Source organism: Monodelphis domestica, chromosome 1 (genome assembly GCF_027887165.1).
Source record: "Monodelphis domestica isolate mMonDom1 chromosome 1, mMonDom1.pri, whole genome shotgun sequence".
NCBI lineage: Eukaryota > Metazoa > Chordata > Mammalia > Didelphimorphia > Didelphidae > Monodelphis > Monodelphis domestica.
The window spans coordinates 126,003,363-126,021,770 of record NC_077227.1 but is presented as its reverse complement, the minus strand read 5'-3'; the positions used below and the strand labels follow the sequence as shown (position 1 = coordinate 126,021,770).

The 18,408-nt window shown below is 46.3% G+C and overlaps 1 protein-coding gene across 2 annotated transcripts in view; it reads left to right on the top strand.

Annotated features, from left to right (window-relative positions):
• Positions 1-12,564, top strand: part of LOC100014544 (protein regulator of cytokinesis 1-like) — a 43,279-nt gene extending 30,715 nt beyond the window's left edge. For both annotated transcript variants that reach the window (XM_056806209.1, XM_007479303.3), the window contains 2 exons: positions 8,900-9,040; positions 11,958-12,564. In XM_056806209.1, the coding sequence (XP_056662187.1) occupies positions 8,900-9,040; positions 11,958-12,023 (207 nt within the window). In that variant the 3' untranslated portion in view covers positions 12,024-12,564. The remainder of the gene's footprint in view (positions 1-8,899; positions 9,041-11,957) is intronic.
• The last annotated feature ends 5,844 nt before the right edge of the window (positions 12,565-18,408 follow it).

Below are 18,408 nucleotides of genomic sequence, written 5' to 3'. Positions count from 1 at the left end.
GAGTGAGGTTGGGTGGGTGGGTGAGTGAGTGAGGTTGGGTGGGTGGGTGAGTGAGTGAGGTTGGGTGGGTGGGTGAGTGAGTGAGGTTGGGTGGGTGGGTGAGTGAGTGAGGTTGGGTGGGTGGGTGAGTGAGTGAGGTTGGGTGGGTGGGTGAGTGAGTGAGGTTGGGTGGGTGGGTGAGTGAGTGAGGTTGGGTGGGTGGGTGAGTGAGTGAGGTTGGGTGGGTGGGTGAGTGAGTGAGGTTGGGTGGGTGGGTGAGTGAGTGAGGTTGGGTGGGTGGGTGAGTGAGTGAGGTTGGGTGGGTGGGTGAGTGAGTGAGGTTGGGTGGGTGGGTGAGTGAGTGAGGTTGGGTGGGTGGGTGAGTGAGTGAGGTTGGGTGGGTGGGTGAGTGAGTGAGGTTGGGTGGGTGGGTGAGTGAGTGAGGTTGGGTGGGTGGGTGAGTGAGTGAGGTTGGGTGGGTGGGTGAGTGAGTGAGGTTGGGTGGGTGGGTGAGTGAGTGAGGTTGGGTGGGTGGGTGAGTGAGTGAGGTTGGGTGGGTGGGTGAGTGAGTGAGGTTGGGTGGGTGGGTGAGTGAGTGAGGTTGGGTGGGTGGGTGAGGTTGGTTGGTTGGTTGAGTGAGGTTGGGTGGGTGGGTGAGGTTGGTTGGTTGGTTGGGTGAGTGAGTGAGTGAGGTTGGTTGGTTGGTTGGGTGAGTGAGTGAGTGAGGTTGGTTGGTTGGTTGGGTGAGTGAGTGAGTGAGTGAGGTTGGTTGGTTGGTTGGGTGAGTGAGTGAGTGAGTGAGGTTGGTTGGTTGGTTGGGTGAGTGAGTGAGGTTGGTTGGTTGGGTGAGTGAGTGAGGTTGGTTGGTTGGGTGAGTGAGTGAGTGAGGTTGGTTGGTTGGTTGGTTGGGTGAGTGAGTGAGTGAGTGAGTGAGGTTGGTTGGTTGGTTGGTTGGGTGAGTGAGTGAGTGAGGTTGGTTGGTTGGTTGGTTGGGTGAGTGAGTGAGTGAGTGAGGTTGGTTGGTTGGTTGGTTGGTTGGGTGAGTGAGTGAGGTTGGTTGGTTGGTTGGTTGGTTGGGTGAGTGAGTGAGTGAGGTTGGTTGGTTGGTTGGTTGGTTGGGTGAGTGAGTGAGTGAGTGAGGTTGGTTGGTTGGTTGGTTGGTTGGGTGAGTGAGTGAGTGAGGTTGGTTGGTTGGTTGGTTGGGTGAGTGAGTGAGTGAGTGAGGTTGGTTGGTTGGTTGGTTGGTTGGGTGAGTGAGTGAGTGAGTGAGTGAGGTTGGTTGGTTGGTTGGTTGGGTGAGTGAGTGAGTGAGTGAGTGAGGTTGGTTGGTTGGTTGGTTGGGTGAGTGGGTGGGTGAGTGAGGTTGGTTGGTTGGTTGGTTGGGTGAGTGGGTGGGTGAGTGAGGTTGGTTGAGTGAGTGGGTGGGTGAGTGGGTGGGTGAGTGGGTGGGTGGGTGAGTGAGTGGGTGAGTGGGTGAGTGGGTGGGTGGGTGAGTGAGTGGGTGAGTGGGTGAGTGAGTGGGTGAGTGAGTTTGGTTGGGTGAGTTTGGTTGGGTGAGTGAGTGAGTTTGGTTGGGTGAGTTTGGTTGGGTGAGTGAGTGAGTTTGGTTGGGTGAGTGAGTGAGTGAGTGAGTGAGTTTGGTTGGGTGAGTGAGTGAGTGAGTGAGTGAGTTTGGTTGGGTGAGTGAGTGAGTGAGTGAGTGAGTTTGGTTGGGTGAGTGAGTGAGTGAGTGAGTGAGTTTGGTTGGGTGAGTGAGTGAGTGAGTGAGTGAGGTTGGTTGGGTGAGTGAGTGAGTGAGTGAGGTTGGTTGGGTGAGTGAGTGAGTGAGTGAGTGAGGTTGGTTGAGTGAGTGAGTGAGTGAGTGAGGTTGGTTGGGTGAGTGAGTGAGTGAGGTTGGTTGGGTGAGTGAGTGAGTGAGGTTGGTTGGGTGAGTGAGTGAGTGAGTGAGTGAGGTTGGTTGGGTGAGTGAGTGAGTGAGTGAGTGAGGTTGGTTGGTTGGGTGGGTGAGTGAGTGAGTGAGGTTGGTTGGTTGGGTGAGTGAGTGAGTGAGTGAGTGAGGTTGGTTGGTTGGTTGGTTGGGTGAGTGAGTGAGTGAGTGAGTGAGGTTGGTTGGTTGGTTGGTTGGTTGGTTGGGTGAGTGAGTGAGTGAGTGAGGTTGGTTGGTTGGGTGGGTGGGTGGGTGGGTGGGTGGGTGAGTGAGTGAGGTTGGTTGGTTGGTTGGTTGGTTGGTTGGTTGGGTGAGTGAGTGAGTGAGGTTGGTTGGTTGGGTGAGTGAGTGAGTGAGGTTGGTTGGTTGGGTGAGTGAGTGAGTGAGGTTGGTTGGTTGGTTGGTTGGGTGAGTGAGTGAGGTTGGTTGGTTGGTTGGTTGGGTGAGTGAGTGAGTGAGGTTGGTTGGTTGGTTGGGTGAGTGAGTGAGGTTGGTTGGTTGGGTGAGTGAGTGAGGTTGGTTGGTTGGGTGAGTGAGTGAGGTTGGTTGGTTGGTTGGGTGAGTGAGTGAGTGAGTGAGGTTGGTTGGTTGAGTGAGTGAGTGAGTGAGGTTGGTTGGTTGGTTGGTTGGGTGAGTGAGTGAGGTTGGTTGGTTGAGTGAGTGAGTGAGTGAGTGAGTGAGGTTGGTTGGTTGGGTGAGTGAGTGAGTGAGGTTGGTTGGTTGGTTGGTTGGGTGAGTGAGTGAGGTTGGTTGGTTGGGTGAGTGAGTGAGTGAGTGAGGTTGGTTGGTTGGGTGAGTGAGTGAGTGAGGTTGGTTGGTTGGGTGAGTGAGTGAGTGAGTGAGGTTGGTTGGTTGGTTGGTTGAGTGAGTGAGGTTGGTTGGTTGGTTGGTTGGGTGAGTGAGTGAGTGAGTGAGGTTGGTTGGTTGGTTGGGTGAGTGAGTGAGTGAGTGAGGTTGGTTGGTTGGTTGGTTGGTTGGGTGAGTGAGTGAGGTTGGTTGGTTGGTTGGTTGGTTGGTTGGGTGAGTGAGTGAGTGAGTGAGGTTGGTTGGTTGGTTGGGTGAGTGAGTGAGTGAGTGAGGTTGGTTGGTTGGTTGGGTGAGTGAGTGAGTGAGGTTGGTTGGTTGGTTGGGTGAGTGAGTGAGGTTGGTTGGTTGGTTGGGTGAGTGAGTGAGGTTGGTTGGTTGGTTGGGTGAGTGAGTGAGTGAGGTTGGTTGGTTGGGTGAGTGAGTGAGTGAGGTTGGTTGGTTGGGTGAGTGAGTGAGGTTGGTTGGTTGGGTGAGTGAGTGAGTGAGGTTGGTTGGTTGGGTGAGTGAGTGAGGTTGGTTGGTTGGTTGGGTGAGTGAGTGAGGTTGGTTGGTTGGTTGGGTGAGGTGGGTGAGTGAGTGAGGTTGGTTGGGTGAGGTGGGTGAGTGAGTGAGGTTGGTTGGGTGAGGTGGGTGAGTGAGTGAGGTTGGTTGGGTGAGGTGGGTGAGTGAGTGAGGTTGGTTGGGTGAGGTGGGTGAGTGAGTGAGGTTGGTTGGGTGAGGTAGGTAGGTAGGTAGGTTGGTTGGGTGAGGGAGTGAGGTAGGGAGTGAGGTTGGTTGGGTGAGTGAGGGAGTGAGGTAGGGAGTGAGGTTGGTTGGGTGAGTGAGGGAGTGAGGTAGGGAGTGAGGTTGGTTGGGTGAGTGAGGGAGTGAGGTAGGGAGTGAGGTTGGTTGGGTGAGTGAGGGAGTGAGGTAGGGAGTGAGGTTGGTTGGGTGAGTGAGGGAGTGAGGTAGGGAGTGAGGTTGGTTGGGTGAGTGAGGGAGTGAGGTAGGGAGTGAGGTTGGTTGGGTGAGTGAGGGAGTGAGGTAGGGAGTGAGGTTGGTTGGGTGAGTGAGGGAGTGAGGTAGGGAGTGAGGTTGGTTGGGTGGGTGGGTGAGTGAGGGAGTGAGTGAGGTTGGTTGGGTGGGTGGGTGAGTGAGGGAGTGAGTGAGGTTGGTTGGGTGGGTGGGTGAGTGAGGGAGTGAGGGAGTGAGGTTGGGTGGGTGGGTGAGTGAGTGAGGGAGTGAGGGAGTGAGGTTGGGTGGGTGGGTGAGTGAGGGAGTGAGGTTGGTTGTTTGGTTGGTTGGGTGAGTGAGTGAGGTTGGTTGGTTGGGTGAGTGAGTGAGTGAGGTTGGTTGGTTGGTTGGGTGAGTGAGTGAGGTTGGTTGGGTGAGGTGGGTGAGTGAGTGAGGTTGGTTGGGTGAGGTGGGTGAGTGAGTGAGGTTGGTTGGGTGAGGTGGGTGAGTGAGTGAGGTTGGTTGGGTGAGGGAGTGAGGTAGGGAGTGAGGTTGGTTGGTTGGGTGAGGGAGTGAGGTAGGGAGTGAGGTTGGTTGGGTGAGTGAGGGAGTGAGGTAGGGAGTGAGGTTGGTTGGGTGAGTGAGGGAGTGAGGTAGGGAGTGAGGTTGGTTGGGTGAGTGAGGGAGTGAGGTAGGGAGTGAGGTTGGTTGGGTGAGTGAGGGAGTGAGGTAGGGAGTGAGGTTGGTTGGGTGAGTGAGGGAGTGAGGTAGGGAGTGAGGTTGGTTGGGTGAGTGAGGGAGTGAGGTAGGGAGTGAGGTTGGTTGGGTGAGTGAGGGAGTGAGGTAGGGAGTGAGGTTGGTTGGGTGGGTGGGTGAGTGAGGGAGTGAGGGAGTGAGGTTGGTTGGGTGGGTGGGTGAGTGAGGGAGTGAGGTTGGGTGGGTGGGTGAGTGAGGGAGTGAGGTTGGTTGTGTGGGTGAGTGAGGGAGTGAGGTTGGGTGGGTGGGTGGGTGGGTGAGGGAGTGAGGTTGGTTGGTTGGGTGGGTGGGTGAGGGAGTGAGTGAGGTTGGTTGGTTGGGTGGGTGGGTGAGTGAGGGAGTGAGGTTGGTTGGTTGGTTGAGATTTAACCCAGACCCACTCTGGCTCAGGCTGAGCCAAAGCAGGCTTTAAGGCCTTGGATAGCCAAGGCAAGGAAAGGGATTAGTCCTTATCACTCATGTGACCAATCTGAAGGAAAGCAGTCTTCCAGGGTCCTCCAACTCCAAGCACAAGCCTCCCATTGACTCTAGCCCTCCTCACAGGAAGTCCAGAGAACTCCAGAAGCTGTTCTCTACCTCATTTCCTGCATCTCACGTGCCAATGGTGGCTCTAGCTTGACCTAGGACCATCCAGAGGTCTGTTCTTTTTTTGCACATGTCTGTTGAAGGCCATTTTCTCAAATAATTAAATCTTGAGTTTGCTGCAGCCCTTCCTAATCTTGTTACACTGAGTAGGGTGGAGATTGTAGTTTCCAAGACCTGATTCTGTTATTCCAAGTATCTCTATTGTTATTCATCAGGAAAGAGCTAAATCCTATCTTCTAAAGAATGGTCTGAATAGGGTGGAGTGGTTTTGAAATTCACACTTTATAAGCAAACAGTTGGTTTAGGGAAATGATGACTGTTAGTTGCCCTTTTGATTAATCACAATCCCCTAGTACTCTTGACCAAAATACATTTCCTTAGTCACTATACCCCTTTGCATATTGTCTCCCTCTCCTACAATATCCACTTCTTTAAAAAAATTTTTTTTAAATCCTTACCTTCAGTCTTGGAATCAATACTGTATATTGGTTCCAAGGCAGAAGAGTGGTAAGGGCTAGGTAATGGGGGTTAAGTGACTTTCCCAGGGTCAAACAGCTGGGAAGTGTCTGAGGCCAGATTTGAACCTAGGACCTCCCATCTCTAGGCCTGGCTCTCAATCCATTGAGCTACCCAGCTGCCCCCATATCCACTTCTTAAGAGCAGCAAATTTCTTGCCTGGCGCTTAGTTAGCACATTGCCTGATACACTTTAGTTGTACATTCATTCATTTGAATGTCAACTCTTCTTGCTCAAAGCAAAGCTGTTCTCTTTTTTCCTTTTTATCCGTGGTCTGCCTTCACAAATCCTTTGTGTTTTTGTGTATTTACCTCTGCTCAATAACCAAGACTCTTAAACAACCTTGCTTGAGGATGCTAATTCCCAAACCATAGGATTTTGCCACTGTCCAGAGCACCTGATTATCTTTTTTTTTTTAATTTATTTAATGAGATGACTTAGAATATTTTTCCATGTTTACAAGACTCATGTTCTTTCCCTCCACTTCCCACATCTGATGCACAACTCCACTGGGTTTAACATGTGTCATTGATCAAGACCCATTTCTATATTATTAATATTTGCACTAGGGTGATCGTTTAGAGTCCACTTTCCCAGTCATCGCTCCATCAACCAATGTGATCAAGCAGCAACTGATTATCTTTAAGAATTATAATGTCAAAGCTAAGTTGACCACACTTTAGGAAATAAAGACTTTCAGGTCCTTAGAACTGCACTAGAATTGCCATCTTTGCTCTACAAGATGACCTTTTCACTTGTGGGGAGCCAAGGGGCTAAATCCCTCCCAAATGCTCCCCTCCATCCTTCCTGGGAATCAAGAAAAGGGCAGGGCTGCAGAGAAGGAGATGTTGAGGCAGGGAATTTTCCCCTTCCTTGCTCCAGATGTCCAGCGAGTAGGAAAAGAGTTTCTAGTCAAAATAATTTTTGTTGACTGTCTAATCCCCACAATTGGCTAGTTTGTTTCTCGTGGTAGAAGGGATGTATACATTTTGCTTCTGGCTCTGCCAGAGAGAAGAAAAAGCCTGATGGAGGAGAAAGATGATGGAATAAATCAGGACTGTTAAAAGCCCCTCGTTAATTTTCCACCCCCATCTCTTATTCAAGACCCCTCTCGTGACACTCTGGCCAGCATTAACCGTCGTACTATTGTTTGGGAAGGGGAGGGATCCCGATGTATGATTTCATCATGTGGAAACTCCTGCCCACTGAGGCACCTCGGCAAACTCCAGAGTCTTTGGCGAGGTTAAGCGACAAGCCTGACTCGGACCCAGGTCTCCACAACTCCAAGGCTGGTCTTTTCTCTCTACTGGTCTGAGCGTGTCCGATTTTACACCTGAAGACACTGAAGCTCAGGAAAGTCAAGTGACTGTTTGTGGTCACACAACTACTAAATGTTGGGAAAATAGGGCTTTTTTTTCTGATTCTGAGCCCAGTGTTCTTTCTGCCACACTGGGCAGCTTTCTGGTCTCTGTCCTCTACATTAATCTCTGCCTCATGAAATCTTTCCCATTTGCCAATGTCTAATTCACACATTGCCTCATTTGTGAAGGTTTCCATGATTTTATCTGTACTTCTCACAAACCTAGAAATGATCTGTCCTTGCTGAGATCTTTCACAGCACTTTTTACCTTTCCTATACACTCCACAATTTATATTGCAATTATTTATATTCATGTTTTCCCTCCCTTGCTATTGTAAGCTGCTTTTGGGTAAGTACAGTCATGTGCATCTTTGTATCCCTGGCAGGATGTATATCTAGCAGAGTATCTATCTTGTATGATTTAGGCACTAAATAAATATTTGTTGAATTTACTTGAGGCAACCATAGAGTTTATCTGATCCAGTTTCCTAATTTTCTAGGTGAGGAAACTGAGGCCAAGAGAAGGGAAAGCAGTTGTCTAAGACCACACAGCTAGTTAGTGATAAAATTAAAACTAAGCCTCAGACCTTAGTTTCTGATACTTTTCTCCCCAACTCTATTATACAACTTCCTAACTGTACAGTTGGCCTTTGCATGTAATGCATTTTGTACAGAATTCTTTTGCATATGGATTTTATAATTTCCATGTAGCTCTTCCCTGTCAGTGTCTCAGAGTATTGCACATAATTTGTCACACCGTGGCATGGCACATTTGTTCTGAATTAAAAGATGGTTTCAAACTTCAAAAGTTCTTTGGCTATCAATGAGATGTGCTGGTTGCTAGCCAAGATTTGTTTGTTTGCAAGTCTGCTGACAACGTTATACAGTGAACACTTTATCACAGAACCTGTATATGGAACATAATTTTTGTTCCTGAAAAAAGCCAATTTAGATTGTAAATTTCTCTCAGTATACTAACATTTTATATGAAATTTGTCAATTTTCTGGAGGGGAGAGAGCTTCAATTTTATTTTTCACTATTGAATTTTCTATCTTTCAGCATTGGATCTCAGTGATTGGTGAATGGAAAAAAAGTGGGATAAGCATAGTTTAGAATGTTCAGGTTTTTTAAAAGGGGGCGCGGAGATTTAAAAATATTTTTCATTTTCTTGGTCAGGAGGAGATAGGAGATAGAATGAGATTGAGTGGATAAAGAGTTCTGTTAATAAAGAGACTTGGGAAAGAGGGTTAAAAAAGTATTAATATTTTGTGCTGAAATTCATTAAAATGTAAATCATTACCAAGCAAGATTTAATTATTCATATTGATGTTTAATATTAAGTTTTTTAAAAGATGATTAAAAAAGGATGGCACAGGCTTATTAGAGTGTTAGGCAGCAAAGCCTGGAATAATGAGCCAATGCTAGAAAAAAATTCAAAAAGAGTTTCTTCACCTTCCCCATGGGAAAATTGTAATAGACAACTGAGGAAAGAGCAGAACTATTTACTCCTATTTTGCTTCCCTCCCCTCCATAAGGGAACTGATCAATGAAATGGGAAAAGACAAATAAAGATAGAAGTGTATTGAGAGCAGGGAGAACACCTGAAGGACTGGCGGGAGAAGTGAAATAATGCTTTTTTTATGTGTAAAATTTCAGTCTTCCAGTAATTTTCATTTTAAACAGAATGGGGAGCTGCAGGATACCTAAATATACATAAATACTCTTTATTAATGTTTTCACCTTTTAATTCATTTGAGCCTCACAACAAGTTCTGTATAGCTGAGATAGGGCAGGTACCCTTATTTTATGATGAGGAAGCAAGAGGGAAGTCAAGTGACTCGTGTCTCATGAGGGACCTGCCCAGTTAGTGGTAGCCTTTCTTAGAAGGACCCAGGCCTGGCTGTCAGTGCTCCGTCTCCTGCCACCGTACCTGGTGGCTCTCTTTTTAAAAATGTTTTAGTCATGCTCACCTATCTTTCATTCTTCTGCTTCCTTTGGCCAATCATCCTGGAATATTGGTTCCCTGGTGCAAAAGACATTGAATGCCAGCCCACAGGAGGCCAACAGAACCTTTGAATTGGATGAGACAATTCTGAACAATGGATGTTCTCAACTATCCCCACTCCAGAGAAACTTCCAGATTGATTCGGTTGCCAGAACCTATTCTGCATTTTCGGTAATCCACCTTTTCTATTGTCTACCTGCTTTTGGGGAACCCACAGACAGGGCAGGATGGGTTGTCTCCCAATGACACATAGTGCCATCTCTGGGGCTGAAAAGCTGCGTGCAGAAAAGAAGTTGGCAGTCTAACTTCTGAGAGGGGAAATGGAAAATGAATGCTGTGTAATTGCAATGTCCATGCTTGACTCTGAAGAAGAGACAAGAAAAGATCCCTCTCTGCCTTTTTGCAAAGGTGGGACACCTCTGGATGTGGAATACATCTCTTGTCAGATTCAGATGATTAGTTTTGCTGAACTGCTTTTCCCTCCTCTCTTATTTTAAGGGATGGTTCTTTTAGTAGAGGGAGGATGAAAGATATATTTGGAAATGAAGATGATATAAAAACAAAAATATAAAATTAGTAAAAACTTAAAAGGGAAAAAACAATTTCAGAATTGGGACTGGCTGTAGGAAGAGAATCTCTATCATTTTTCCAGTGGTTCCTGGTATTTTTAGTGCTGTTCTTGGTCACCATCTCAGTCCCTTTTTTTTTTTTGGTAGAAAGAATTGATTTTCCCTCCAGCTTCTCATCAGATGTCAGGCTTCTATGGCAGTCCTCACATGTCCTTTCTTTCAGACTGATGGAATAGTATCTGCTGATTTCATTATCATCTGAGTTTAGCTTTATAAGAACCATCCCTCTTTGACTCACAAGGACAGCCTCCTAGAGTTAGGTTAGAAAAACCAACCACAAAAACTAGTTACATCCTGGGCTTTTAACATTTTAAATCTGATTTTCTTTGGGAACATGTTGTTCCAATTTTATGTAGATTTTTCAGCCCTGCTTAGACATGCCAAAGCATCTTAACATCAGTTTTATCTTGTAAGCGTCACCTCCCCAAGCTCGCTCTGACTGAATTCCATCCAAAGAATGGCATAAAGAAGTAACTATGGATAATAATCATATACTAATGAAATACACTTTTCTCCTCAGGGCAGAGAGGTGGAAGACCACTAGGACAGAACATTGTATACACTGCCAATTGGGGTCCCTGAGCCAGATGTTTTTACTTAGTTCTTTTGCTGTACCATGAGGGAGTATTCCATCTGGGGAAGCAGGGAGGACTGACTCCTATTGAAGACAAAGGACAGGACACCCATTAAACTGAAGAAATAAAATGGGATTGTTGGATCACTCTCTTTATATATTGTGAGGGAGCCCTGCCTCTGCCACATTCTCAGTCCTCTTATAGTCTTGGGATATTTTGTATTACACGGAACTTTTGTCCTGTGATGTGATTTGGTCATTATCACTTTCTTGTCTGGCTTACTAGGAAGTTCCAGCCCTATAACTAATTAAGAAGATAAAGAAAAATAATATATGTTGAATGCTGTAAGGGTTAAAAATGAAAGGGTTGGACTAAATTTATAAGTGTGGTCACCAGAAAATATTACTCAAGTCAGAATGACTTTATAGCAATTTATTTATAAAATAGAGGGAAAGAATGAAAGTAAGGAAATGAGAGAGAGTAGATATTTACTCTGGCCAGGTCTGAACCAGGCAGGGCTTCGGAGGGCCCAGAGGTAAATTGAACAAGGGTTTTAGCCATGAGGCCTCCTCCAAGATGAGGGGCCTCTCGGGAGGCTAGTACCTCCAGAAAAACCAGGAAAGGAAGTCGGCCTTTTTCACTCACCCACGTGGTAGTCCTAAAGGAAAATCAAAGAGCAGTCTGAGGTTCCCAAGCTGGAGCTCCTTCAGGATCAAGTTCCAAGGCAAAAAAGCCGGTCACAGGAAGTTCTTGCCACTTTTAAAGACCCTTCCTTTCGTCACTTCCTGTGCCTTCCTTCCACTTTACGTGGACCAATTGCAGCTATAGTTTTGCTTAGGATGGCACAGGGGCGGTCAGTCGATTCTGATTCGTCACTCATTCTAGCACACGTGGCCCTCAGACCGCCTTATACTTAAGGATAAGTGGGGTATATATGCTTCTGATGATTAAATCTAAAAATGGGTAGGGGAGAGTTAGTCCCGTCTTCCCAATACCATTCTCTTCCATCCTGGATGCCGCTTTTCTGGCTAGTGTACTACTACCACTTCTGCTAACCTGAGCAGTGGTACCTGTTGCCTCACTGTTTCACTCTTCCTTTTGTTCCTGATGCTATCGATCTGTGAGTCTCCCTTTATGTGAGTGCTGGACATTCACAGATCAATAACATCAGGAACTTGGTTCTATAGCGCTATTTTCTCTTCAGCTTTTGTGATACTCTTCTCTCCTGGCTCTTTTTTACTGACCTCAGTTTCCTATATTAGATCATCATCCATGACCGGATCCCTAACCATGGATAGCCCCTAAAATTCCATCCTGATGCTGCTTTTCTTTATTTTTCTTCTCTCATCAGGAGTTTCCTTATCTCTGTGTAAATGATTTTAAACATCTGTCCAGGGGGCAGCTAGTGGCACAGCGGATAGAGCCCCGGGACTGGGGTCACCTCTTAGCTATGTGACTCTGGGGAAGTCACTTAACCCCACTTGCCTAGCCCTTCTGTCTTTTTTCTTTTTTTAAGCCCTTACCTTCCATCTTGGAGTCAATACTGTGTATTGATTCCAAGACAGAAGAGTGATAAGGGCTAGGCAATGGGGGTCAAGTGACTTGCCCAGGGTCACACAGCTGGGGAGTGTCTGTGGCCAGATTTGAACCTAGGCCTGGCTCTTAATCCACTGAGCCACCCAGCTGCCCCCTAGCCCTTCTGTCTTAAGGTGTTGACTAAGGGAGAAAGAAAGGGTTTTTCAAAGAAGTCTATCCAGCCCTCAGTGTTGTATCTCTCACCTGCTGAAAATCACCTGGATGCTCTGTGAGGAGCGGAGAGCCAGATCCCTCCCTGCCTGAGCTTTCTACCCTCTTTGCTCAACCACTTTATTTCTTTCCCAACAGCAAGAATTTTCAGAGGCCTCCAAATCGGTTGACAATTCAGAAGTTTTCAACTCTACCAATCTATAAGCCTGAAAAGAATCTACTCCATCATCGACCAAGCTATGGGTTTCCCTGTGTTTACACTGGGGTGCTTTTGACATCCCTATAATTCAGGTTTGTTCTCACTGGAGAAAGCATTTAAATCAGTGATTGGATTCCACAAAATGTCTGTGGCTTCTCCAAGGGGTAGAGCCACAAACAGTAACGTTTATTTACTTTGATTGTGATGTGGTAGAAAAAGCCTTGAACTTGGAGTTCGAAGATCTGCGTTCAAATTCTACCTCTGCCACGTGCCAGCTTTGTGCCATGGGGGTAGTTATTTTTAACTTCTCTGCACATTAGTCGTCTTATTTGTTCAATGGGAATAACTTACATCTGCCTACTTACCAAGCCTCTTCAGAAGAAAGTAATAAAATGCCTTATAAGCATTTGTTGTTGAAATAAATGAGTTTTTAAAAAAAAAATAAAATAAAACTAGTTAATGTATTGGTGAAAGAGAAAATGTTGGTATTTTTCTGTAGGATTTGTTATTGAATAAGGTGTAAATAAATATCTTTAAGGTGGGAAATGTTGATTTTTAATTCATAGATTAATAACAATCTGTTTGCTTTTTTCTTTAGTCCTTTCCCTGAGATTTAGAATATTCTGAAAATATTTTTAAAAAATTAATAAGAATAATTATAATAGTGTATACATATATAGCACTTTGAAGTTTTACAAAATGCTTTAAATACATGATCACATTTGACACTTAACAACAACCCTGTGACATGGGTACTATTATTATCCCCATTTTATAGATAAGGAAACTGAGGATGAGAGGTTAAGTGAATTGCTTAATTAAGGGACACACAGATAGTAAATGACTGGGAAGGATTTGAACTCCTATCTTCCTGAATCCAGGTACAACAATTCACTGCATTAGAATTAGTTTCCTTTGGAATAATGTATTTTGTCTATTTAAAAACATTCTGGAGGGGTTCAGTAGTCATCTCCAGATTACTAAAGGGCACCTATGACAAACCAAACAAACCTTAAGGACTTCTGCTTTAGTATCTCATTTTTGCTACTTCTCCCTTCCTGTTCTCCTCCCCAACTAGGAGAGCTCTAGCATCTCTCTGGCATCTTTCTAGTGGGCCACCAGCATAAAGCATTTCATGTTCCTAAGTGAAACAGGGAATGGCTGAGAGCTGTAGTTCAGCCACTTTCTGGCCCCTGGTGCTGGGTTGTAGACTCTTCAAGACCTGCTGATCTGTTTTCATTTTCAGGAGGAGGCGAGGAGGCTAAGCTAGGACCTGATGGAGGTAGGAGACCCATTTTTCAGACTGATAGTTCTGCCTTGGCTCGCCACCCTTTTGCTGCAGAAGCTATGGCAGAACCTGCTCAGTGAAGTGCCGTCTGTATTCTTTGGTTTCAGTTCCTTTAACAAAAGTGTATTTAAGTGACTTTTCTATTCAAGGTTCTTTGATAGGCTTTGGGGATCCAAAGAGAGAAAATGACAGTCTGTCATCCAGTAGCTTATGGGATGGGAGGTATACATCTAGAATAGAGGAATAGTAGGGGCAGGGCAAAGATCAGAGGAATGGTTGGGAAAGAGCACTTTAAACTTGTGGGGGATTGGGGTAGGGGCTACATAAAAGAGGGAGCACCTGTGCTGAGCGTCGAATAAAGAAAGGGACTCTTAGAAAGGAGAAGACTAGGGAGTGCAGTCGAGGCATTATTCTTCCTAGATTATACTTGCTCAATTCTCTTTGGTATGTGGCTTGATCTTGTCATTTAAAGTCTTCTTGAAGCACTGTGGTACAGTGGAAAGAGCACTTGCTGTCTCTGAAGTCAGAGGATGTGGCTTCAAATCCTGTCACTGTCACATTCTGTGTGACCTTGGGCAAGTCACTTAAGCCTTTGGGCTTCAGTTTCCTTATCTGAAAAATTTGGGGGTTGGAGTAGATGGCCACTAAGATGCCTTCTAGCTTTTCAATTATGATTCCGAGTAAAAAAACTCTAGATATATTCCTTCTCTAGCCAAGAACTTAAAAACAACAACAAACCTGTACCTTTCGTCTTAGAATCAATACTGTATATTGGTTCTAATGAAGAAGAGTAGTAAGGACTAGGCAATGGTGGGATAAGTGACTTGCCAAGGGTCACCGCTGGGAAGTGTCTGAGGTCAATTTGAGCCTGGGACCTCTCCCATCTCTGCCAAGAATTTATTATTGGAAGTCAGATCATTTTAATAAATGTTCACTTCACAAGTTTGCTTTTGTCTTCTGAAGCGCCTACCTTTTACTTTAAAGCAGTGATAAAAATATCACCAATGTCCCTAACGTCTTCATTTACATGCATAGGACTTTGAAATCCTTAGCAATGTTTTCTATATTCCATCTAGTGGCATTATTTGTCACTAGGCCACTTCAGAAACATTGTGGTTGTTGGGTTTGACCAGTCTTGAGAGACCTTCAATGTCCCAGATAAATGCTCTAGGAAGATAGTATCCTCTGATGGATTTGTCAAGCCAAACATGGCGACCTTGGTATCTCTTGGTGGAGCCATCAGGCACTCTGCCATGTCTCCTTCCCCTGACCATCACTGGAGGATCTCTCCCCAAGCACTCTGCCATGTCTCCTTCCCCTGACCATCACTGGAGGACCTCTCCCCAAGCACTCTGCCATGTCTCTTCTTCCCCTGACCATCACTGGAGGACCTCTCCCCAAGCACTCTGCCATGTCTCTTCTTCCCCTGACCATCACTGGAGGACCTCTCCCCAAGCACTCTGCCATGTCTCTTCTTCCCCTCACCATCACTGGAGGATCTCTCCCCAAGCACTCTGCCATGTCTCTTCTTCCCCTCACCATCACTGGAGGATCTCTCCCCAAGCACTCTGCCATGTCTCTTCTTCCCCTCACCATCACTGGAGGATCTCTCCCCAAGCACTCTGCCATGTCTCTTCTTCCCCTCACCATCACTGGAGGACCTCTCCCCAAGCACTCTGCCATGTCTCTTCTTCCCCTCACCATCACTGGAGGATCTCTCCCCAAGCACTCTGCCATGTCTCCTTCCCCTGACCATCACTGGAGGATCTCTCCCCAAGCACTCTGCCATGTCTCTTCTTCCCCTCACCATCACTGGAGGACCTCTCCCCAAGCACTCTGCCATGTCTCTTCTTCCCCTCACCATCACTGGAGGATCTCTCCCCAAGCACTCTGCCATGTCTCCTTCCCCTGACCATCACTGGAGGATCTCTCCCCAAGCACTCTGCCATGTCTCTTCTTCCCCTGACCATCACTGGAGGATCTCTCCCCAAGCACTCTGCCATGTCTCTTCTTCCCCTCACCATCACTGGAGGATCTCTCCCCAAGCACTCTGCCATGTCTCTTCTTCCCCTCACCATCACTGGAGGATCTCTCCCCAAGCACTCTGCCATGTCTCTTCTTCCCCTCACCATCACTGGAGGATCTCTCCCCAAGCACTCTGCCATGTCTCTTCTTCCCCTCACCATCACTGGAGGATCTCTCCCCAAGCACTCTGCCATGTCTCTTCTTCCCCTCACCATCACTGGAGGACCTCTCCCCAAGCACTCTGCCATGTCTCTTCTTCCCCTCACCATCACTGGAGGATCTCTCCCCAAGCACTCTGCCATGTCTCCTTCCCCTGACCATCACTGGAGGATCTCTCCCCAAGCACTCTGCCATGTCTCTTCTTCCCCTCACCATCACTGGAGGACCTCTCCCCAAGCACTCTGCCATGTCTCTTCTTCCCCTCACCATCACTGGAGGATCTCTCCCCAAGCACTCTGCCATGTCTCCTTCCCCTGACCATCACTGGAGGATCTCTCCCCAAGCACTCTGCCATGTCTCTTCTTCCCCTGACCATCACTGGAGGATCTCTCCCCAAGCACTCTGCCATGTCTCTTCTTCCCCTCACCATCACTGGAGGATCTCTCCCCAAGCACTCTGCCATGTCTCTTCTTCCCCTCACCATCACTGGAGGATCTCTCCCCAAGCACTCTGCCATGTCTCTTCTTCCCCTCACCATCACTGGAGGATCTCTTCCCCTAATGTAGTTTGTGAATTCACATCCTTGCACGAGGCACTCGGGAAGTGGCTTTCTTTTCAGAGGGTACAGCTTCTCCCCTCATGTAGATATTACATAGTTTCAAGGTTTAGTCATCCTCCTTCAGCCTTTCCAGCCTCCCGATACAAGCTTGCCCTCTTCAGATGATTTTTCTTCTTTATTTTCACTGTGAAGCTCTTCACTTTATTTTCACTGCAAAGCAACTCGTCATTCTTCCTCTTCATCCAGGAAGTAGAAACGGAATTCTCTAGCTCTTTTATGCTTTCCTCTGAGAAGGATACCGAGTGACATTATTTGCACATACATCTCTTTAATTCAGCTTCCCTTCACATTTGCTAGAATGGAGCTCCTCAGTTTTCTGGCACCCTGGTGGCTCAGTGCCCGTAGTGGAGACGCCATCACTTGAGACTCCTGAGCAGGATGTTACCTTATTGTGGGCTTTTTTTACATCTTCTCTTATATAATGTGATTTATTTTTTATTTGCTCATCTACAATTAGTTGGCAATTCCCAGATTCCTACCAAATCCTTAATATAAACATTCTGCTGTCCGTGAGAACTCGAATGTTCCACTAGTTACTCCTTTCTTTTCTTGCCTCTGGACGGAGTCGATGCCCCATTATTGGATTTGATGTCAGAATAGGCCATTGATACAGCGATTAACATTGCCAAGGATGATACCCAAGATAAAGGAAGCCAGAGCCCAGGGCTCAAATCGGTAAGCAGGGAGAGTATCTTAGAGACCGGAAGATGACGAACGAGGATAGCAAAAGAAAGACAGCATGATGCCATGAACTGCAAAGGAGAGAGAGCTGACCGAATGAAACAATGGTCTGGAAATGGCAGAGGGAAGTAAAGCCAATTCTTCTGCCTCAGCCCTGGAGTGGAGAGCAGTGGGAAAAATGAGTTTTCCTTTGGTCGGTGCTAGGAATAGGATGCCCTTGACAGAGAGCCAGGTTTTACCTAGTGCTAAGAGATGGAAGAAGCAGTCAAGGAAACATTTGGGAGCCAGAGATGTTTGTTTCTAACAGAGCAGGGCTCCTCAAGTGCCCAGGGGCAAGATTTCAGTAGAGGCGAACGGTGGCATGTATGCAGTGCTTTTAGGTTTAGAAAGTCCTTCACAATTGTCATTTGAGGTGTTGAGTGATAATATCTGTATAATTGGAATTGCTTGTCAACTCTGGGAGCAAGGAGAGCAGAGGGGAGGGAGAAAATAAAAATTGTGTAACCACGGGGAAAAAAATACCCCCCCCCCAATTTTCATTTGCTCCTCAAAGCAATCCTGGAAGATAGATGCTGTCAGTACCCTCGTTTTACAAAAGAAGCTGAACAGAGAGGTTAGCGATTGTGTTTGGGGTCGCAGCTAGTAAGTGTTTGAGGCTAGATTTTAATTTCTGGCTTTCCTGGCTGTAGAGCCCGTGTTCTAACCATTGTACTACTTTGTTCTCCCTGACTGGTGATGGGGAAGGGTCCAACAAGTTGGAGATATGAGTCTGGAAGGGAACAGCAGGGAAACTGTTTTTGGCTAATGCGATGTTTCAGGAAAATGAAGATTCTAGAAATAACAACATTGGAAAGTAGGCTGAAGGAGAGAGGAAGTAACAAGCCATAAGAATTGTTTCCTTGGGAGATAGTGTGGTACGGTAGGTTTTGGAAATGAAATATATTAGCAATGAGTCGTTTGTGCCCATTTGTGTATACACAAGAAAGGCAGAGGATTTTACTTATTGGAGGCAAAAGGTGACAGACCTTCATATAAATCAGTGGGTGTTCTGGACTGGACTGGTATCCATTTTCAGTTCATCTTTCTGAAGGTAATTCTCTTGGCCCCCAAATGCCTTACCCAGGAACCATCTTCTTAAAGTCCAAGTCTCAAGAAATAACAATAAACAAATAACAAAAATAAGAAAAATAAATAATTAAGAAAAAAGTATTGGAATGGCTTCATGTAAAGTCTCTTATTGGGGGCAGCCAGGTGGCTCCAGGGATAGAGCTAGACCTGGAGATGGAAGGTCCTGGGTTCAAATATGACCTCAGATGCTTTACTTAACCCCAATTGTCTTTTACCTCTCTTGTATCTTCTAATACTGGTATTGATTCTAAGATGGAAGATAAAGGTTTAAAAAAAGGCTCTTGTGAAATAGGGCTAATAAAAAAATATATAATTATTTTTTATTTGGATTTGGGCTTGGAAAGTCTGTTAGGGAACTAGGGAGGCCTCCTGCCAATAATAGCAGAAGTGGGCTGTTAGGAACTGTGAGCCAAGTGGACCTCAGCAGCCCACTTTGGGGAGTCATCAAAGATGCTCGATATTAGCCGTGTAGTCCTTACCTTTGCGGTGG